At 50.8% G+C, this 22,903-nt stretch overlaps 1 protein-coding gene across 1 annotated transcript; it reads right to left on the bottom strand.

The window, feature by feature from the left end:
* Positions 1-1,575: 1,575 nt before the first annotated feature.
* On the bottom strand, positions 1,576-21,233 carry PLA2G4D (phospholipase A2 group IVD). The gene is made up of 18 exons (XM_055098542.2): positions 21,150-21,233; positions 20,222-20,353; positions 19,497-19,537; positions 19,099-19,141; positions 17,723-17,786; positions 17,205-17,341; positions 16,284-16,394; positions 15,802-15,839; positions 15,484-15,619; positions 15,000-15,136; positions 13,540-13,762; positions 6,263-6,380; positions 5,762-5,899; positions 5,431-5,538; positions 5,110-5,304; positions 4,704-4,870; positions 3,896-4,082; positions 1,576-2,932 (listed from the first exon to the last, which is right to left on the bottom strand). Exons 1-18 carry the CDS (start codon positions 21,231-21,233, stop codon positions 2,706-2,708), a joined length of 2,286 nt encoding a protein of 761 aa, XP_054954517.2. The 3' UTR covers positions 1,576-2,705.
* Positions 21,234-22,903: the final 1,670 nt, after the last annotated feature.

Raw genomic sequence — 22,903 nt, forward strand, 5'->3', positions numbered from 1 at the left:
AAGTCTACCTGAGACTTTGGTGCCCAGAGACTTTACTGAGGCTTGATCAGATGCTGCCTGTGTGACCGACCTTTAGTCTCCAAAGCCCCCCAGCAAACAAAGACACTCCTGTCAGACAGGACATTCCAGGACCCAGAGGTCACCTCCCACTAGCCACGGGCAGAGACTGGACCTCTCTTTGGTGAGGTTAATTCTAAACTACGAATAGGGCACGTTACAAAGTCAGTGCCCAAAGACACAGAGAGGTGTGGCTGTCAGAAGCTCCAGTCCTGGATTTGCCACCTTTGAGGTTTGCAAGTTACTTAATCCCTGTGGACGCCTACCAGCCAGAGGCCAGCAGGAACAGCCCAGTAGCCAAGCAAATTTGAGTTAACTGGTACCCATTGCACTAAGAAGACTGTATACTAGGAGGCAGTGCAGAGTCTCAGTAAGTGTGTGTGTGTGTGTGTGTGTGTGTGGTGGGGGGGTGCTTATTGAAGGATTTGGGCGTTCGTAGGGTGACATTACAAAATGTTCAAGGAAGCAAAGTGTTGCTGTGGATTGGGTGCTGTCAGGGAGTGGGGCGAGTCTATAATTGAGGATCTTCACAATTTTTATCCAGGAGGTGGAAGAACGGGAGGGACGAAAAGCCTGGTAGAGAAACCGCAGTCTCTCACGTGAAACAGGAGAGGGCACTGTTTGGCCATTTTTGTGGTTTCACGGTGCCCTCATTTTTTGTCCATGCTCAGGCATATTTATGGAGTGGCCTTGATTCTGTCCTGCTGCGTCACGGGGGCGCGGTGACCCTGCCTGACACAGGTGCTCTGTGAAGTTTGTGTGCATCAGGCGGACACCAGGGACCTGCAGACAAGTCACAGGATGCTTTGTTCTGTTCCTTTCCCAACCCTGAGTTTCATCACTGATAACAAGGAGACGGTAATTCTACCTAACACATTAGGCAAATGTGAGAATTAAGGGGAATAATGTAAAATGCCCAGCATAAAATAAAACACAACAGCTAGTCAATTCCCATATCACTGTTAAAAAAATAAGAGTCCATGATAAAGGGAAAAAGTGAAGAATCAAAATAAAGCCAAATGCAGAAGAGGCACAGGGAAGGAAGCTGAGAGGGGACATCAGATGAGGGCAGTCCCTGAGCCAAGGTCTGTCCCGAAGCTCTCACTGCAACCCCCACCTGGGGCCAGGTGTGTGTGTGTATGTATGCGTGCACGCACCCTTGCATGAGGGAGGTAAGAAATGTGCTAGCAGCTGGCCGTGGTGGCTCACACCAGTAATCCCAGCACTTTGGGAGGCTGAGGCAGGAGGATGACTTGAGTTCAGGAGTTCAAGACCAGCCTGGGCAACATGGTGAGACCTCATCTCTACAAAAAACCATTTTTTAAATTTAGCCAAGTATGATGTTACATGCCTGTAGTCCCAGCTACTTGGGAGGCTGAAGTGGAAGGATCACTTGAGCCCAGGAAGTTGAGGATGCAGTGAGCCAGATTGCACCATTGAACTTGGCCTGGGTGACAGAGTGTGATGAGAGTCTGTCTCAAAAAAAAAAAAAAAAAAAGAAAGAAAAAGAAATGTGCCAGCAATAAACAAAAAGGTTTATATACCATAATCAAATGGAAACTGCCCCAGGAATGCAAAGTTGGTTTAATATCCAAAAACCAATTAATGCAATAGAGTACATTAATAAAATACACGACAAAACCACATGATCATGCCCATAGACACAGAAAAATCACTTGACAAAACCTAACACCCTTTCATCATAAAACACTCAATAAACTAGAAATAAAAGAGAACTTTCTCAACCTGATAAGGATGTCCAAGAAAAACCCACAGCTAAAATCACACTAAATGGTGAGAGACTTATGCTTTCTTGTCAGAGTCAGGAACAAGACAAGATGTCTGCTCTTGAAACGTGTGTTCATCATTGTACTGCTCAGGGCAATTGGGAAAAATAAATAAAAGGCATTCAGATCAGACAGGAAGAAGTAAAACCATCTCTATTTGGAGATGGCATGATCTGTCTACAGAAAATTCTAAGAAATCCGCAAAAGTATTAGAGCCGGTAAACAACTTCAGCAAGATTGCGGAATACAAGATCAACATTTAAAAATCCATTGTATTTCTATAAAATAGCAATGAATAATCTAAATGAAATTAAGAAAGTAACTCCACTTATCGAAAAGAATAAAATATTTAGGAATAAATTTAAACAAGTACAAGACTTGGATACGGAAAGCAGGAGGACAAAGAGGAGAAGGACAAGGAGAGGAGGAGGTGGAGGAGCAGGAAGAAGATGAGGAGGCAATGTGTTCAGGATGTCTTGTGATTCCTGAGGCCTGAAGCCACCTGTCAGGTCAGGCATCCCCTGTCCTTCCTGTCCCTACTCCTGATCTGCTGCCTCCGGCTTGCACTTCAAATCTATCCTGCTCAGGCATGGAAGTAATTGTGGTGTGAAAGTCTGTCTGGTTGGACCAGCTGTTCTACACACTGGCCTGGCGAAGTTATTTTCAACTCATCTCAAGCCAGCCATGAACGTAAGAGAGAAGTCTGTGTGTGCAGTTCCCTCTGGGCAGTGAGACCAGCTACAGAGGCCACCCAGGCCTGGGAGAGCCCAGAACTCCAACCAGGAAGGCCTGTGGCTGAGGCCAGCTACAGATCAGGTTATGCCTGCAGGCCCTGGAGGGTCCTGCAGCCTCTGAGCAACCTCAGGTCTGTGCCCTTGGAGGCCTCGCCTCTAGAGTCCGGTGCTTCAGCGCGGTCCTCAGGGCCTGCAGGATGGCACCCTCGCTGGTCTGCACGTTGTAGTCACTGAGCCGCAGCAGGTGCTCGAAGTCTTCCTCCTTGTAGGTCATGTTGGACAGGGTGTAGGGGCAGGTGGCCCCGGTGAGATCCACTTGGCCACCCTGGAGCTCTGCGGGGCTGCGCTGGACACCTGCCCAGGGGTAGGAGGGGTGTCAGGAGCAGGACGCCGGGGCTTCTACAGCCTGGCAGCGGCGCACAGGGAGGGCTGCCCCCGCTGGAGGGGCCCCTGCTTTCCTCCCAGCTCTCTGTGTCCTTTGCCCAGGAATGTAAATGTGGGTGGCAGGGTGCTCTTTGGATGGGTACTATTTGGTGGTAGAAAGTACAATTTCATATTTCATTGCCTTGTGGCGTGACACCCCTTAGGCTATTCAGGCAGCCCCACATGTCTCTACATCGCTTCGAGGCAAGGTGGAAACAGCCAGAAGGGGGAAGTCAACTGGGTTTGCGAATGGATTCTTAGAACTCACGGTGGAAGCAAGGGGGCAGCGAGAACTTGCTGAGAGATGAAGGTTCTTTAGAATTCTCAGATGTGGGCTGAGCATGTTCAGAGGAAAGCTGGGAGATCTAGAATGATGGTGGGAACTGGAAAGCTGGGAATATCGCACAAAGGCAGCAATGAGTTTTTCCCACCAGAAGGAAATAAAATTCTGACCAGTTGGTGAGAAGAGAAGATAGGAAGGAATGTGATGGGGGTTTAAATTTCGGGAACCCCTGAGGAGAGGCCCAGCTCCCTAAGAAGGGGCCCAGCCTGGGCTGGGGAAGGATGGTGGAGAGGCCGAGTCCCCCACAGAGCAGGAGAGCAGAGGAGCCCTGGGCAGCTGGGGGTACTAGGGCAAGTGGAAGGCCGCAGGAGCCTGGCATCATGACAAAGGGGACCCCTGCATAGCGACCCTGCAAACAGAGGGCCTGCAGGGATGTGGGCATCAGCAAGGAGGCCAGGGTGGGCTCCAAGGCCTGAGTGGGCCTGGATGGGCCTAGCCTGAAGCCTTCTCCTGGCAGACTCATTTCCCTTCCCTCTGCTGGGCAGCCGGGGGGCCCAGGGCAGGCCTCTGAGGGGCCAGGCAGCCTGGGTGCTCGGGAGGGGCTGCCTCACCGGGGGCTGAGTGGTCCTTGAAGGAGGCATTGACCAGCGGGAAGTGCAGCAGGATCGGGGCCTCGGGGCAGGCGGGGTCTGAGAAGAGGTGGCACTCCCTTGGCTGGTGCTGGTCCTGAGGGCTGGGTTCCACCCGGGGGAAGGGCAGCCCCCGGGCCCGGCAGTACAGCTCCGTCTGCTGCAGTGCCTGGTGGGGAGAAGGTGGCCCGGAGAGAACCAGCCCGGCCCAGGTCAATGCTGGGCCAGTTCCAGCCCACACCAGCTGCTTCAGTGTCAAGACAACAGCCTGGCTCTGTCCTGTTTGTGGTCGGGCCAAGCTGCAGAGTGACTCGGAGGGAGACCCAGGGGCAGTCCAAGGACTCTGGTGGTGTGCAATGTTGTTTGGTTAAAAGCTCTAGGTGGGGTCAGACCCACCCCCCAGCCCCCCAAAACCCCAATTCTGGATTGCTATTGCTGGACTGTTCAAATCCCAGAGCCGAGAGGGGACCCACATTGGCACAGCGTCTCAGGGGAGGTCTGGGGGATGGACATGGAGATGCTAGGGTCTCCTCTCAGCTCCGTCCAGCTGTTCTTTGGAGTAGGTGTGGGGAGGTCCCTCCCTGTTCACCTGTCCTGGGAGCCCAAGGCCCCTGCACCACCCCAGCCTTCCCACCTAAGGACCCTGGCAGGAGCCAGCAGATCAAGGCCTGACACCTCTCCTTCCCTTCGGGACCCAGGCGGTGTGGGGCAGGGGCTCAGTGGCCCTGCTGCTCGCCTCTGGAGCTTGGCCTGGCTGGGCAGAGGGGTTCCCCTGGGGTGACCAGGGTACCTCGAAGGGCGCAGATAGGGAGTAGTCGAAGGAGAGGATGAGGTCCAGCCTGCGGCCTGGCCGGAACATGGAGGGAGAGCTGGTGTTGATGAAGTAGCCGGCGTCCACCAGGCAGAGCCGGGGCTCCTGGGGGGTCAGCTGGCTGGGCATGGAGTCAAGCTGGCAGTCTGGTGGGAATCGCAGGATGGTCAGAGGCCACCACCCTGCCACAGGTCATCCATGTCCCCTTCTCTCCTCTGGGTCACTCCCTGAATGCCACCCAGCCCTTCCCCAGGACCTTCCAAGGGGATCGTCTCCAGGCCACACCCCAGAAGTGGATGCTGACCTCCTAGGCCTCAGCCAGTCCCTGCCACACCACCCAGAGGCCCAACCTTGTGACCTAGGGACCCCTGGCCACGGCCCTGACCTGCCCAGGTGGAGAAGTCTTTGTGGCTACAGTAGTCCTGGTGCAGCTGGAGGCCCTGGAGGAAGTTGGGGCTGCGGTGGTGGAGGGGCCTGCCTGTCAGGAAGCCTTTAAATGCCTGGGCCAGCGCCGTGCCTGGCTGCAGCCACGAGGCCTCCAGCCGCGAGGAGGTCCCCGAGGTGGTCAGGGGCTCCTTCTCTGAAGCCAGAGAAACAGAAATTGGTCCCTTCTTCCCCTTACTTCTTCCCCTCAGACACCACACACCGCAAGCATTCTAAAGGAACAGCGTCATCCCAGGCCCCTCAGTGCCCCTGCCCTTCCCACCTAAGGTCCTGGTCTTGTCCTTAATGTGCTGTTTCCAGGACTCCCCAGAACTGGTGAGGTCATACCAGGCATCCAGCAGGTTCAGGGAGAAAATGTTGCTCCAGATGGCTGAGGAACACCAAAAGAGGTCAGCCTCAGGCCCCAGCCAGCGGCCCCACCCTCAGGTGCTGATGGAAAATGGGAGTGGGGCGAGGGCTACCCCTACAATGCACCCCCCCCCGCCACCCCTCCACCTTGTCCTGAGGTTCTGCCCCACCTGAGCTACAGGATCCATGTCCATTCAGACACCTGGCCCAGGGCTGCCCAGGGCCTTCAGAGCCACCACCCTCACCTTCCAGAAAGCAGATCCGGGGCTCCGGGATCCTCCTCATCAGCCGTCCCATGAAGAACTCGGAGCCGAAGAGCTCAGGAGGGACGAAGGCCCCGTACTTCAGGAAACCGACCTCATAGGGGGAGAACTCAACCCACTCTAATGGGGTGGGAAGGAGAGGCAGGAGTGTGAGGGGAGTGGATTGCGGGAGCCCCCAGCTCTGGCCAAAGACACTGCCCCTGCCCCCAGCAGGCCTGAGCCCCGCTGTGCCTGGCACCAATGCAGCAGATGTGAGGAATGTGCAGTCCTGGACTGACCACACCCCTCCCAGCCCTTGGTCCACACCCTCAAGCACTACCCACTCTCAAGCACAGAGAGCTGCCCTGAGCCCCTCAGCACCACTGACCTTCCAAAACGTTGGGCAATCTGTGCAGAGCTTCCAGCATGAATTCTCTGGGGGCTGTCGGGGTGCAGAGGGTTTGGGGGGTGGAGTATGTGGGAGGGGAGTAGGTAGAACTGTACCCTTGAAGTCCAGTGTCTCCAGATTGTTCTCTTTGACATTGAGGCTCAAGTAGAGGGGCAGAGGGTTCTGACCCCGTTCCAGGGCGGCTCTCTGTCCTGACAGCTTCTGATCCATCACCTGGGGCCAGAGGGCATCAGGGCCTAAGTGAGGCTGGGAGTACCCTGGAGGCAGCGGCTCCGCCAGGACAGGGGCAGGATGGGGGACCAGGCTGGGGGTGAGGAGGCAGCTCCTCCCTTGGGGTCTGGGGACCATATGTGGGTCAGTTCCCACTCCTGCCCCTGTGTTCTGAACAGCCCTAGATGCAGGGTCGCTGGACAGGGCATGCAGGCTGTGTACTGTGAATCTCCAGCGAGGGCCATTCACAGGGACCACAATGCCAGCGGTGCTTCCAGGCCCATCTTCGTGGATTTAAGGGTGAAGTGGGTGTGGATACTGACACACAGACACAAGGACACATGCACACATCCACGTATTGCTTTGTAGAAAGGATGCAGCAATGCCCTTTTAGCATATACCGCAACCTATGCCAGGGGATGGACTGCCCCCTCTTCTAGGTTCACCTTAATGCAGTTCAAGTTTCAGCTCCTCCCAAATGCTTTCCTGACATCCTTGCCTCCCCCTCATCGTCCCTCTTCTTTCTTGCTTTGCATAACATGAGGTTGTACCCCATTGTTTATTCTTGCCTTCTGTTCTTAATTTCCTCCTCAATAGAGCTCCAAGCTCTGTCTTTGTTTTATTTTATTTTGAGACAGGGTCTCACTCTGTCACCCAGGCTGGAGTGCAGTGGTGCAATCTTGGATCACTGCAACCTCCGCCTCCCAGGCCCAAGTAATCCTCCCACCTCAGCCTCCCGAGTAGAGTAGCTGGGACTACAAGTTACACTTGGCTAATTTTTGTATTTTTTGTAGAGATGGAGTTACATCATGTTGCCCAGGCTGGTCTCAAATTCCTGAGCTCAAGCAATCCACCTGCCTTGGCGTCCCAAAGTGCTGGGATTACAGGCGTGAGGCACCATGCCTGGCCCAAGCTCTTTGATGGCAATGACTATAGCTTGCCTTTTGGGGGAGCCTCCACAGAGCCTCCCTGAATTGTAAGGGAACAGAAAGGCCTCATTCTATGCTGAGCTAGAATTGCAAATAGAGCTCTTCCCAAGCACCAGCAAGGCGAATGGTGGTGCCTGCCTGGAGCACCACCTTGGGAAGGATTCTGCCGCCAGAGCTGAGGTTGACGCTGTCAGCCCTGGGCTGTTTCTACTGGGCAGTATGTGTACCATGAATACGTCATCCTTCCTTTGGGCTCTCCAAGATGGAAGAGTGTCTAGTTCTAGAGGCTCCCAACCTGCCGCAGCAGCCCTTATCATCAGACTGACTCAGTGAACGTGTACACGTGAGAGCATGTGAAGCATGCGGACTTCTGGGTCTCCCCTGAGAATCAGCCTGTCAGAAGTCACTTTGGAGTTTGCCTTTTAAAAACCCTCAGATGATCCTGATGCCCAGCCAGGTGTGAGGATTCCTACCCAGCCTACCCAAGGAGGGTCCCTCTCCCACATCCATGGCAAAACTCAACACACCCAGTGTGTGTGTCCTCCTTGCTGGCAGCTCTTCTGTCCCTGACGAGAACACTCATGTGTCAACCACAGTCATCTTTCCACCCCATTTTCCAATGGTCCCCAGTATGAGTTATAGGGAATTTGCAGTATATCTCTAAATAGGGCTCAATCCCCTGCCACTGATGGTGGTGGTGTACGTACAAGTCAGTCCTTAGGTACAAATGTGTGTACGTGACCCCTTCTCAAAATCTTTTTATTTAGAAACTCTGTTGCTCTTTTGATACATATGACTAGGGAAAATGTGTCCTTTTACTACAGTTGCACAATTTATGCCCTAGGGAAAGTTCTGGAAAAAGGTCAGCACACCCCTCCATCTACTGAAACCCACCTGGTATATCTAATGGCTCACCAGTAAGCTGCGGCAGGACTCTCAGTCTCTAACCCCCCAGTTTCCAAGCAAGTAACCCCAACCCTGCAGAACACCATTCTGATGATTCGAGGGTCCCATGGGAAACACTGGAGCTTGGTGCAGTACCGGCAATGCAGACTAAAGGGAAGGAAAGTGTGTCAGCTCTTAGGAAAGGATAAGAGAACCACTCTGAGTTTCTCCTTGAGGAATAATAAGCAGCTTCTAAACAGTTCAGTACTTGCCAGCAAAAGACTGAGGAAAAAAGTTTCGAAGAGATGAGAGTTTGAGAAGCACTGATTATAGCTAGTGTATTTTACAAGTGGGTTTTTATAAAAACCTAATCAATATTAAAGATGTATGTAGACTAATATAGTCATTCTGAGCAAAGTTTCAGGGTATGATATTTATTAATATTAATGAAATTGTGATTTGTCATAAATGGAGTTATATATTCTGACATTGTAAGTGACTTTTGGTATTTTAGATTATTACATAATAGAGGTAATAAATACCTGTTTTTATCTAAAGTCTTTAAAAAATTAGAAATTGACACTAAAATTGCCTGAAGAAAACATTATTTTGTAAAGTCTACAATGAATGTTGGCTTTAAGAGGTAAGGTATGATAACCAGAAGAAAAAAATAATAAATTGAAAACCTTTCATATCGGGACAAAATTTTAAAAATAGCATAGGTGCTTTTGTTGAGACAGAGTCTCACTCTAAAGCCCAGGTTGGAATGCAGTGGGGTGATTACAGCTCACTGCAGCCTCAACCTCCCATGTTCAAGCTATCCTCCCACATTAGCCTCCTGAGTAGCTGGGACTACAGGTGTGCACCACCACGCCCAGATAATTTTTTAACTTTTTGTAGAGATGGGGTCTCACTATGTTGTCCAGTTTCATTTTTAAGAATATATAGGTGTCTAATAATACCACAAGCATTTCTATTTTTGTGAACAATTAAAAAAAGGTCTTCTAAAAATGTCTATAAAGCTTGCACATAAAACCGTGCATTAAGTCATTACTGGAGTATCCAATGGTAATTAAATAAAAGTCTGCTTTATAGCCTAGGATCAAACTGCGTTTTCTAGCACCTTGTAAAGTGAACTGTTAAAACAAGCTTCTCCCGTTCTATAGTAACTAATTGCTGCCACTCAGCAGGAAAGTCAGTTATTAAAACACAACACCATCAAAACTGAATATGAACTTAAACAGTAGATCCAAAGACTACATAGCACATAGTAATAAAATGAAAATATTTCTAGTAATTAAGTTGGCTTCATAAATTCAATGCCATTTCAATAAAAATCCCAACAACATTTATCGCAAAACATGACTAGGTGATTCTATCATATAATTAGAACAGCAGGCCAGTCATAGTGGCTCACACCTGTAATCCCAGCACTTTGGGAGGCTGAGGCAGGCAGATCACTCAAGGCCAGGAGTTCAAAGCAAGCCTGGCCAAAGCGGTGAAACACCATCTCTACTAAAAATACAAAAATTCGCCAGGTATGGTGGTGCATGCCTGTAGTCCCAGGTATGCGGAAGGCTGAGGCACAAGAATTGCTTGAACCCAGGAGGCAGAGGTTGCAGTGAGCCGATATTGTGCCACTGCACTCCAGCCTGGGTGACAGAGCAAGACTCTGAGGAAAGGAAGGGAGGGAGGGAGGGAGAGGGGAGGGGAGGGGAGAGGAAGAAGGAAGGAAGGAAGGAAGGAAGGAAGGAAGGAAGGAAGGAAGGAAGGAAGGAAACAGCAAAGGGGCAAGTACAGCCAAGAGAATTCTGAAGAACAATTCAAGTGGACCAGTAACTTGGCCTATCAGATACCAAGATTTATCACAAAACTTTAGTCAGTGTGCTGTTGGCATAGGGATAGAGAATCTGTCCTGTTGGAACAGAATAGGGCACTCAGGAAGAGTCACAGGAATATAAATATATGAAAAATATATGAAACCTGATACATGACGGAATTAGCAATGCAGATCAGTGGAGAAAAAATTCAATAGATGAGACTGGGAAAATTTGTTATTAATGTGAGAAAAAACAAAATTGGATCCCTATCCACATGATACCTGGAGATAAATTCTGGGTGGATTAAAGTCCTATTAGTAAGAAATAAATCTTTAAAAATTGTATAAGAATGTATAGGAAGATATTTTATAACTTTGGGGGAGTGAAAAGGAAGACTCCCCAAAACACAAACCATAAAGGAGAATGATAAATTAGATTATGTTGAAATTATGCATTAAAACCATTAGAACTGGTAAGGATTCACATCGAGAATACATAAAGAATTCCTACAAAACAATATGAAAAAGACAAATTAAACAGGAAAATGGAAAGGGGTTTGAATAGGTAATTCATGGAAGAGGAAGCCCAAATGATAAATATACTTAAAAACATCAACTGTCTTAACTAAAAATCAAAGAAATGCAAAACTATGATAAATGTTCCTTTCACACCCCATAGTTAAACAAAACTTTAAAAGTCTGCCCAAGATATAGAGAAAAAAGCAACTATTATACACTGGTAGTGGGAATGTGAATTAACACAACTCCTTTGGAGAATGGTTTGGCAAGAGCTAGGAAAGTTGAAGGTGCACAAACCCAGTGGCCCAACAATTTAACTACTGGGTATGTATCTTGGAGGCTTAGAGAATCTTTAATGCAGGTATACAAGGAGACTTGCACAAAATTGTTCATGCAAATAATATCATATTTTTCTTAAGGATATATATGTGAAAATATTGTGAACTGGAAAACCTAGAAGAAATAGATAAATTCCTGGACACATTCAACCTACCAAGATTGAACCATGAAGAAATAGAAAAGCTGAACAGACCAATAACAAGCAATGAGATTGAAGCAGTAATAAAATATCACCCATCAAAGAAAAGTCAAGGACCTGATGGCTTCACTGCTGAATTCCACCAAACATTTAAAGAACTAATACCAATTCTACTCAAACTATTCCAAAAAATTGAAGAGGAGGGAATACTTCCAAAGTCATTATCCAAGGCCAGAACTACATTGATACAAAAGCCAGATAAGGACACAAACAAAAAAAGAAAGCTACAGGCCAAGATCCCTGATGAACATAAATGCAAAAGTTCTCGACAAAATACTATCATACGAAATTCAGCAACACATCGAAAAGATTATTCACCATTGATCAAGTGGAATTCATCCCAGGAATGCAAGGATGGTTCAACATACACAAATCAATAAATGTGATACATCACATCAACAGATATAGTTGGGATCAGTGCCCTGGTTACATAATCAAAAATGCCTTCCCAAGTCTCACCTCGTTCTTACCTCTCCTAGGACCTTTGTTAGCTATTTTGTTATTACTAATCTTTGGCCCTTGTTTGATTAACCTCTTAGTAAAGTTTGTGTCTTTTAGATTACAATAGTTCCAGGTAAAGACAATGCTGGCACAAGGCTTCCAATCCATCCTGCCTACTGACCAGGAGAATTAAAATGTTCTGCCTATGGGCCCCTTAGATCAGGTATCCAGAGATTTTTACTCCTCTGTTGCTTGGCCAGGGCCTACGCCCATAACATAAGCAGGAAGCAGTTACAGAAGACAGATTTCTACCCTTCTGCAGCCCTGTTAAGATTAAGGAGGAGTGTCTAATCTCTGAGACAGGAATGAGGTAGGAGGCGGGGCTTGACTCGAACTAGATTGGAGACTGGCTGAAACAGGGAAGGGCTGAAAGCACCTTTCTGTAAGACATGCTCACCAGTATCATGACAGTTTACTCATTCCCTGGCAACAACCTGGAAGTTACCACCTTTTTCTAGAAATTTCTGAATAATCTACTCCTTAATTTGCATGTAATTAAAAATGGGTATAAATGTGACTGTGGAACTGTCCCTGAGCTGCTGCTCTGGACACACTGCTGATGGGTGGCCCTGCTCTGCAGGAGCAGTCACAGAGCTGTAACACTGTGCCCTTGATAAAGCTATTTTTTCTACCACCAGCTAACACTTGAATTTCTTCCTGGGGGACACCAAGAATCTCCATGGGTGGAACCCCAGTTTTGAGGCTCCCTTGCCCTGCAACATGATGATAAACCTAAATTCAGGATGGTGTTTGCCCCTGGGGCAGGAGTGAAATGAGACTGGGGAGGGTATACAAAGGGCTTTAACTGTATCTGTAACATTTCATTTCATAGGCTGGTTGGTAAGGTCATGCATATTCATTATGTCATTATGCTTTATTCAATGTCTTAGGTGTGAAGATTTTTATAATAAATAATAAAGATTGAGATTTGCATAATGAATATGTATAGCTAATAACAAATAAGGATGGTAGTTTCTAAGCAGTGTTGTACTTAACCAGTAAGAATAATATTTAAAGAAAAAAGTTGAAGGCAAATTCATTTTTGGTTAGTTTACATGATAATCATTCTTTTCAAATTCCTTCTATATAAATTTATTTTTATACCCATTAACGAATTTTTCTTCCTCCCCTCCCATGATAATCATACTTGATTAAACCCCTGACCCAAAGATAAAGATGAGTCCTTCTGCTACTAATATATTCCATACTTTGTCTTTTCATTGTTTCAAACGCTTTTGAAGCTTTGTTCAGATAGTTATGTGTGGTAAAACAACAGCGTGAAAAAATAGCTGATTTTAATAATTGTATCTGTGTAAAGTTCAGCAGTTAACTTACTAAGCTTTCTCTCAAGCAGCATTGTAATTTTTTTAAAAAATGTATGTTTAGTTTTGTCTTGATGCTGTTAGAATACTAAAGAAATATAATAGCTGACGTTTAATGCTTATTCTATGGTGAGGTATCACTGAGTATTCAGAACAGCTCTATGACTTAAGAACTATTCTTATCCCCATTGTACAGATCAGAAAATGGAGACACAGAGAGGTTAAGTAACTTGCCTAAGGACACACAGCTAGTAAGAGGTACTGGTGTTAGAACCCAGGCAATCTGGTTACAGAGTTTGTGCTTTTAACAGCACCCTGAAGATGAAGAAGAACAGTAAATTTCCTATTGCAGGATAAATAAAAACGGTTCTAGCAATCTTACCCATTCAAAACAAAAGCTTTGTTTGCTTAACTGACTTTGACATCGACTCATTCCCAGCTTTTGGGAGATCCAGAAATTTCTGTTTTATAGCAATTAATTAAAGAATCTGCTAACTCAGAAAGGCAGCATTCTAAGGTGAGGCAGACACTAAAACACTGGCTCTTCCACGCTGCAAGAAATACGCATGCGCATGTCAGCTGCTTGGGAGCTCTGCCTTCGCCCCCGCGGTGCACACACGCGTCTCCCCCACGTGCGCAGGCGACCTACCTGGCCGTGCAGCATGGACTCCAGCACTAGCGCCCACAGGTCCACAAAGGTCGTGGAGTGGCCCTGCTCAGCCCGCAGCTCCAGCTCCCGGCGGTAGCTCGCCAGGCGCTCTGGGGAAAAGACCTCCAGCTTGCTCTTGGCCAGGTGCTCCCGGGCGTATCTGATAGGTCCCTCCAGGTCCCTCTGCGACCACTCAGGGTCCCCGTACAGGTGGGCCATTGTCCTGGGAGAACAAGGGGACAGAACAGTAGGAGCCCGAGGCCCAGCATGGGGCGCTGCAACTCCTGCTTCCCACCCGGCAGCTTCTCCTGACACTTGGCTCCTGCCGCCAAGGCTCTGCCGATCTGGTAAATGGGTCTCAGAGCTTTCTCTCCTTCTAAATCAGCGCTGTCCAATATTAATACGATGTGAGCCACACACGGAATTTTAAATTTCCTAGTAACCACATTAAAAAGATATACAAGCCTGTAAAAATTAATTTTAATATTTTATTTAATTCGCTATATTCAAAAATATCATTTCAACAAGTAATAAATACAGTTATTGATGTAATTTCTATTTTTTTCAAACTAAGTCTTCCAAATTCACTGTGTATTTATAACACATCTCAATGTGGACTGGCTGCATTTCAAGTGGTCAATAAACAATGTGGCTAGTGGCTACCATAGTGGCTTACTGTACTGGACAGCCCAGTTCTGGACCCCACTCCCATCTTCATGGTCCTGTCCTGAAGCCTTTTCACACTCTGCTTGTCAACAGCTGTCACCTAAACTCCTCTGAGGCATTTCCTCTTCTTTTACTCCTCAAAGTCGCATTTCAATAAGACTCAAAGGAATGAATCTCTAACAGCGGGATGCTGCACCTCGTCATGCTGCGGGGTGAGGGCGTAGGGAGGTAATGCTAGCTTTAGGTAAAAATAGTATCTCGACCTCAATGTCTACACAGTCTTAAATGGACAATAAGGGAATCTACCTCGAGTGTGGTGAAGATTAAATGCAATAATAACAATGAAAGATAAAAAGAGCTACCAATTAGGAACTCCTGGCTGTGCTGGGCATTAAGTTAAGTGCTTTACTTGGGTGATCCCCCCACCCCAGTCCCACGCGGTGTGTGCTATGATTGTCCGTTTGGAGCTGCGTCAACTGAGAATCAGAGGAGATAAGTTGCTCAGTGTCAGCCAGCCAGTAAGTGGTGCTGCCCGGACTCAAATCCAGCTGCATCTGAGTCAGCTACCTCACAGCCTTTCAGTAACATCCGGAATGCACCTCCTGCGCCGCCTCGCTCACGGCAGGGCTTCTGTAAACGTCTGTTTCCTTCCTTGTGGGAAAGCTGCTTGGCGCCCATCAGATCACAATGCTCACACCTACTTGGCCTCCCCACACAAATTGTCCCTCTGGTGCCCACTCTGCCCCGCTATGGCCCCTGATTGTCTCTGCCATCCAGTCCCCCAGGATCCTCACCACGTAGAGCCAGAGATGCCACTGAAGTAGGTCACACAGTCTACGAGGCCCAGCTTCTGCAAGGCCAATAGGTGGCCGTAGAGCGAGGTCATGGCCCGGGCACCTCCTCCTGTGGCCATGATGCCCACAACGGGTACCTGGACCACACACAGACACAGGCTGGATTAACAAGGAAAGGGGCCAGCTGCCTCCTGTCTCACCCAGGGCCCCGCCCCGCTCCTTGTCTCCAGGGAAGGGACCGCATAGTTGGGTCCTGATAGAGTCAGGGTTAGAGCTGGGTCCAGCCCTCCTCTGGAAGCAATGGCTCTCAGCTCAGGATGGAGCTCCCAAGGGAGTTAGAACCACAAAGCCCACCCACGCTCCCATGTCTCCACACACATGCCCACTCTCCACTGACTGGAGTTTCTGGAGAGGCATAGGAATCAGGTACTCCCTTATGGCCAGTCCAGGATATCTGCACACACATCCCTCTGCACCCCCAGACCTCATCCTCCTGCAGGTCTCTGTCCAGCTGCAGGGCCTGCTTCAGGGACTTGGCCACCACCTGCTTCCTCCTGCTCAGGAAGGCCTGCTCCTCTGCACAGAGATTGAAGCCCAGGTGCACGGCCAGCTCCTCAGGGCTGTGGCAATGGAGGATCCAGGGGTCAGGGGACACCTGCATAGCTCAGCCACTGGCTGGCCAAGCCCACAATGAGCTGCCAAAGAAGCCCTCTCCTCCAATCTCAAGGACCACCTTTGTCCATAGCCCTCCCCTCCTGCATGCCCGCCTCTCACTGTCCCCACAGATGTGAATGTCCCTTACCAGCCCTCTGCCTTGAGCTGCAGCCTCACTCCTGGGGCCTGAAATCAAAGCCAGAGACTCTGCTCAGACCCTCCTAGACCCTAAGCGGCACATGGGTATCCCTGGGGACTTGGTCCCTTTCATCTTCATTCTTTTTTTTTTTTTTTTTTTTTGAGACAGAGTTTCACTCTTGTTGCTCAGGCTGGAGTGCAATGGTGCGATCTTGGCTCAATGCAACCTCCGCCTCCTGGGTTCAGGCGATTCTCCTGCCTCAGCCTCCTGAGTAGCTGGGATTACAGGCGTGCGCCACCACACCCGGCTAATTTTTGCATTTTTAGTAGAAATGGGGTTTCGCCATGTTGGCCAGGCTGTTCTCAAACTCCTGACTTCAGGTGATCCGCCTGCCTTGGCCTCCCAAAGTGCTGGGATTACAGGCTTGAGCCACAGAGCTCAGCCTTATCTTCATTCTTACTGGCATTTCCCATCCAGTTGAGGCCACTTACATTTGGAGCAGGAACATCCATAGTCACCTCCTTCCCAATGGTCAAGGGCCTCAGGGGCACAGTGAGGTACCCAGCTGAGTTGTCCCCATTCCAGCCATTGCTTGTGGAGCTCTGAAGGGAAAGCATCATTCATTCATTCATTCATTCAACAAATCCCTACTAAGTATCTAGACTACAATCCAGACAGACACACTCTCCCTGATAATACAGAATATTATAATATTGATAAGTATCATAATTATAATTATAAAATTATAAGAGCTAATATTTATGTAGTATGAAGGCATTGTTCTCACTGAATAGCATGTATAAATTTATAAAGACATGGGTAATGAACTGATGTTAGTAAGTGTTGTGAAGGAAATAAGTGGTGTGATATGACAGTTTCTAATGCAACCAAAGGTGGAGTGTGTGGGGTTTATTTGAGGTGGGGGTCAAGGAGGACCCTCTGAAGAGCCACCATTTGAGCTAAGATGTTGAGGAGGAGGAGGAGGAGGAGGAGGCAGCCTTGGAGGAAGCCACTTGGGGACAGGAGAGCACTTGGCATATTGGAAATGAGAGAGGAGACAAGGATGGCTGAGGCATCGTGCATGGGGGAAGTGTGGAACAAAATGAGGCGGCAGAGGTGGGCGGGTGCCAGGCTGTGCAGGGCCATGTGGGCACAGATGTCATGTCTTATTCTAAGGGTATCACTGGAGGGGCCGCTGGAGGATTCAGAGACTGATATGGTGCAGCAGCCCCATGCCCGCTCTGGCCACTGGTGGTCCTCTGTGTCTGCCAAGAGTGAGGTGCCTAACTAGGGGAGGCTGACAAGGCCACAGGGGCCTTGGCCCTGGTGGGCAGGGAAGGCAGGGAGGGGCCCGCTGCAGCTGGAGCTGCCCAAGCCTAGGATTGCAAACGAGGTCTAGAGCCAAGACCCACCCTCACGCGCCCGCTCAGCTCTGTCTCTAGGGCTGCCATGTAGTGGAAGTGGAAGGCAGAGGCTGTGCCCAGGAAGGATGTCTGTGTGTCCTCATAGGACCCCTTCAGCACCAGCTCCAGCTCCAGCTTGTCCTGATCTAGGGAGAGAGTAGGCGGGTTAGCATGAGAACAAGAGCCCGGAACCCCAGCTCGGACCTGGGACAGCAGCACCACCACCTGGATTCAGAGGATGCCTGGGAGGCTGGGCCATCGTCAACAGCATTCTGAAAAGGGCCCTTCCCAGCCCACGGGGCCCCACAACCCCCCATCCCGGACTCCTGCCTTCTGCAACATGCTCTCCCCCAGGTCAGGGGACCCTCCTGCCCAGCGGAGATGCGTGGCCCTCTGTGCCATGTGGGTGAGAAGAGAGAGGCAAGCTCTACCCTGCTGCTGGCCTCCTGCCCTGCGCAGGCTTCCCAGCAATCCTCCTCATCCCCACATCCAGGCAGAGTCCAGGCCTGGTTCTAAGCTGGTTTCACCTGCAACCACAGCGGTGCTCCCTGTGCTGTCCAGATGCACATCCAGGCATGACAGCTCTCGGGCCTGGGGAAGACCACATCATGGGCAGGGGCCTCTGCAGGGTAAGCTGAGGTCCCCTCAACCTCAACCCTCTGAGCCCCACTGTCCCAAATCCACCAAACACACAAGGAGTTGTGTGGGCTCAGGATGGGATTGGCTGCAGAGGCCCTTCATCCCATCGCCGATGCTCTGCCGCGGCTGAACCTGATATTCCCCAGCAGCCAGGAGGGCCCTGGCTCCACACCTCCCCTCCAGCTCTCCTGGCTTTGCCAAACTCCCGAAACCTCCTAGAGCGCCCAGCCCTCAGACACAGCTGTTTCTTCTCTTGCTTCCCTGTGGCTTGGAGCTGGAGGAGGTATTCTACCACAACTCCAAATAATCTAAGCAAGCCGCCCATCCATAGGAGGGTAGACGGGGCGTCAGACAAACCCTCAGAACATCTCCTGGCTGTCCTCTGTGGCCTAACTGGGGGACAATGACAAGGCCAGGCCCCCGTGGCCTTGCCAAGGGAGCCTCTGCATGCTGTCTGTGAAGCATACCAGCAGATGCCCGCCACCCACGCTCCACACAATCACTGAATTTGCCCACCTGCTGTGTGTCTCCATCACCTCCTAAGAGGCAGTGCCATCGGCTTGACTTTATTTTCATGTGTATTTTTAAAAGTAATACCCGCGCATCAAACAGCCCCTAGGAGCTTAAATGCTGGGCTCTAGGTGCCTTCGCACGTGACCCTGGACCCGCCTGCTCCCAGGTCTGGGCTGCTGGTCTGGGACACTGTGATAATCTAGCGCGTCGCCCGCTCGCCACCTTGCGGCCATTTCTGTCCACTGCAGCTTCGTGAGCCCGTGGTCAGGAGCGTTGACCAGGACTCTCCCCAGTCCCAAGGAGGAGCTGCCTGAGCCTCTGATCCTCCTAGGTTGGCAGTACACCGCCCTGGGAACTCCCTCTGAGCCTCGGTGACCTCAACGTGAACAACCGGAAGGTGGGCCTGGCCTACCTGATTTCTTCACCGCTTCCCAGGGAAGCACTCAGTCAATCCCTGGAACTATGAGTTCACCGCAGGTGACTAAACACCTTCCGGAAGCACCCCGAACAGCCGTGGGCCAGAACCTCCTCTCAGCAGAGCCCTGCCTCCCCTCTCTCTATGCGCCCCTTAGCTCCAGGCCCCTCCAAGACCCACAGCCCCAGGTGACCACCTGGCTGGAAGGCTAGGGGTGGTTTTACCACGAAGCCCTGCCCCTTCCTTGTCCCTGCTGGTCCACACCCCAGGCAGCTGCCCTCCCTCCCCAAGCGTCTGCTCTGGGGCCCCTCCCCTAAGCCTGGGGAAGGTGCTTACCACAAGGACTTTGTTGGTGATGAGGTTTTCTGGGCGATCTGACCTGGAAAAATCAAACCATGCAAAGGCAAACGCTTCCTGCATTGACCTCCCGCTCCCGCCCATGTGGGGTCTCCCTGGGTGATGCTGAGGACTCTGTAAGTCCTGGATTCGGTTCAGGGCAAGGGGAGATGCTTTACAGGAGGAGAGGGGAGGGGAGAGAGCAGGGAGAGAAAACATCGGCCTTCCTCTCTGTGTTTCCCTAAGAGAAGCCCCGCCCCACTCCAGACCTCTCTGGCAGGGGTAGGAGATGAGGGACAGTCAGGCTGGACTGACCACAGGGAGATCTGGGTCAGGGCCATTTCCTCAGACAGAGCCTGAGTCCTGAGACACTCCCTGGGCTGTGTGACATTACTCACGTTTCTTCCATCAGGAACTCCACATCCAGCTCCTCCTCTCCCTGAAATCAGAGAGGGTGAGCAAGTCATCAGCACATACCTGTGTCTTCAGAGTTGACACAGTTCTTTTACAGGTGTCATCTCATCCTCTCAAGCGGTCTCTAAGGGAGGCACGTTAGTACAATTATTTCCAATTTATGGATGAGGAAACTGAGGTATGGGGCCAGATGGGCTACCTGCCCACATTGCCCACAGCTAGTAAGTCTGCAGAGAACAGGTCTCCCTCCCTTGGAGGTCCCACAACTCTGGGCAAGACTGAAGGGGAAGACAAGGAGCACAGCCAAAGGAGGCATGATGTGCAGGACCCATATCTTTTTCTTGAGGAGGGCCCAGACGCCCGAACTCTGCCGTCCCCACCCCCAGGCTGCAGCAGGAAGGGAGGTGAGGCCTTCACAAAGCAGGCCTTGGCACCACCAGCAGGAGTGATGGATGCTGAGCTGTGTTTTGAGGGGTGGCCTTCCTGCCACAGGTGGCTAAAATTCCTCCACTGGGTGATTCAGTCTGTAACTGTAAAGTGAAGCCTTTTCCTTGCTTATTAAAATGCAAATATATCTGGAAGGGGTTTAGATTTTTCTGTGATTGAGTTCACCCCAGCAGCCTCCCAACAGGTGGGAGAAATAGCTACTTCCTCAGCTTGGAGTCGGAAGAAGTGGGGCCCACGGGGACTTCCCCACCCACCCACTCACCTGGGGACTCTGGGAGAAGGTTTTCCGGAGCAGCTTGCCAGGGAGGACTTCTGAGATGTCATAGAGAACCTTGAAGCAGATGTCATCCTCCGTGACTGAGTCCTCATCATAGATGCTAAGCTCCAGAACATTCTAGGAACCAGGAACAGCGACTTAGCATTTTACCTGCTCATAGTGAGAGTAGCTCACCTCTGTTGAGCCCTTACTTGATGTCTAGAGTCAGAGAAGATCATTATGCCCCCACACGTCTGCGCTTCAAAATAAAAAAAAACTGTAAAACTTAAATATAAGGAAATCTTATTCAATTTCAAATTTCCTCCTTCTAATTTTTGTTTTTATCAAACATAAAATTCTGAGCTGGGCATGGTGGCTCTTGCCTGTTATCCCAGCACTTTGGGAGGCTGAGGTGGGTGGATCACCTGATGTCAAGAGTTCGAGACCAGCCTGGCCAACATGGTGAAACCCCATCTCTACTAAAAATACAACAAATTATCTGGACATGGTGGTGGGTGCCTGTAATCCCAGCTACTCGGGAGGCTGAGGCAGGCGAATCGCTTGAACCTGGGAGGCGGAGGTTGCAGTGAGCCCAGGTCGCGCCATTCAACTCCAACCTGGGCAATAAGAGCAAGACTCTGTCTCAAAAACAAAACAAAACACATAAAAGTCTGTCAAATAATTCCCTCTTCCTCTCTCCCTGTCTGTGTCTCTCTCTCTCCCTGGCTTTTCTGGCTCCCTGAGGTGCACCCTAAGGTATGTGCTGGTGATCTTTCACGGTCTTCCACGCATTATCTCATCTCACCCCACAGTGACCCGATCAGGAGGGGGCTCTTACTGTCTCTGTTTCATAGCTGGGCTTCAAGAGGAACCCAGCTTGTGGGAGTCAGTCCCACAGCCAGTTGGTGAAAGGACCATGTTCATTCTTTCATACATTCCCTTGCACACAGCACAGACAGGCCAGGGCACAGAGACCCCCTACTGCTGAGAGTTTCTCTGACAGCCCCAGAGGAAGCATGCTCGACCCCAGGAACCCTTGCATGGGGGTCCAGCCTGTTCACAGGGGAGTGGCCAGGAGTCCCGGGCCTTCACCTTGACCTGACTTTGGATAAGGAAACGGAAGGCCTCATTCCACACAGGATGACTGGTGTCGGTGAGCGTCTTGGTCTTCAACTTCATTCCAGGTGCGGTCGACAGCTGTAGGATCACGTAAGGGTCGGCCTCACTCACTGCCAAGGTTAAGGAAGGCTTCGTGAGGGAGTACTCCCCACACCCCTCTCCATGAGCCATGCCAGTTTCCTACCAAGACCCTGGCGGTCACCACAGGTGACCCAGCCCAGCCCCAGGGCACTCATCTTGGCCCTTCCTATGGAATCTGGTCCTCCCTGCTCCCGACAGAGCACACAGGGCGGTTACTCACACAGGTCAGCCCAGCGCAGGTTCCGCGCCTCCAGGACCCTCACGGTGAGCTGCCAGCAGGTAGAGGCCTCCCCCTGAAGAGAAAATCAAACTCCAGAGTCCTTCCTGCATTCCCTCCCTTACGCCTGGAGCTGCAGCCTGGGCTGCCGACACCCCTCACCACTCTCCTGGTACTTGGTGGTGCTGACACCCCTGCCAGGCGTTCCGGGGACACCCTCTGGGGACCAAAGAGCCTTTGTCCACTTCTGTTTTGGGGGTCATGGTTCTGGGCTGCAGCAGTCAGGGAATAGCAGCCCACCCAGGGGTGGAATTTGTGGAACCTCTTCCCCTTCGGGAACAGAGCAACATGGGTAGTGGACAGAGCAAGGAAGTGAGGGCCAAGGAGTGGCAACCACAGAGGTTAGTTAGATGTCAGCCATTCCCAGAGCTCCCAGGGAGGGCAGCCCTTTGGCAAAACAAGGGTTACCTTTGGTGACCCTGCTGCCAGCACTGCCCACCCCTCAGCCCTTCCGGATGGGAAGCAGGCATATGACTTAAGGGAGGGTGAGCCTCAGCAGCCCAGTCCACAGGTGCTACCCTGGATCTCAGCTATCTGCACTGTAAGGGGTATGAATGAGGAAACTCCAAGAGCATCCAGCCATCACAGGGAGCAGTGGGTGCTGTGGGTGAAAGGCCATTGTGTATTAAGATGCTGATGAGGCCACATCAGCCACAGACAGCCCAGGTGTGAGGGAGAAGCAGCTGAGTGGGCAGAAGCTGGAGGAGAAGATGAGCCGAGAGTAGGTGGCAGGAGGGAAAGCAGATGGCCAGAGGGGCGTGGCTGAGGCCTGCTGGGGTCAGAGCACTGGGGGTGTCCCCACACCCTACTGCTGAGGTCCCCGGCACTGCCACGATCAGGAGGGCCCTGGAGTTTCTGTTCTTCCTGGGCCCTGCTGCACGGCTTTTTCTGGGCATCTGGCACAGGTTTCTTATAAGCCCCTTGGACGTGAGGTTACTCAAATCGGTTTGGCAGGGCAAATGGCATTTTTTCCTGTGGGCTGACCCCAAGGAAGGTTGTTGGCCTTGCATCCTCTTGGAAGGGAGCCTTCCCAGGAGGACCACCTATGAGGCACGTGGCCCCAGCAGAAAGAGCCCGTGTCCAGAGGGTCTGTTAGAACAGGGGCTGTCAGGAAGGAGCACTGCCTGTACCGGGGAGTGGGGCAGTGGGAGCCCCAGCCAGGAGGGGATCCTGCAGGGCCACAGGGTGGCAGGACCCCCAGGAGGCACCAA

The sequence above is a fragment of the Pan paniscus genome, chromosome 16, assembly GCF_029289425.2.
Source record: "Pan paniscus chromosome 16, NHGRI_mPanPan1-v2.0_pri, whole genome shotgun sequence".
Lineage (NCBI taxonomy): Eukaryota > Metazoa > Chordata > Mammalia > Primates > Hominidae > Pan > Pan paniscus.

What these genes read in the sequence shown, in the direction of transcription:
- PLA2G4D (XM_055098542.2), bottom strand. Translation starts at nt 21,233, where the DNA reads ATGCTTCCTCTGGGGCTGTCAGAGAAACTCTCAGCAGTAGGGGGTCTC. An exon ending in CCGGATCTGCTTTCTGGAAG is followed by an intron (nt 5,539 to 5,761) that starts GTGAGGGTGGTG and finishes GGTGTTCCTCAG; the next exon opens with CCATCTGGAGCAACATTTTC. An exon ending in CAAGGACCACTCAGCCCCCG is followed by an intron (nt 2,933 to 3,895) that starts GTGAGGCAGCCC and finishes ACCCCTGGGCAG; the next exon opens with GTGTCCAGCGCAGCCCCGCA.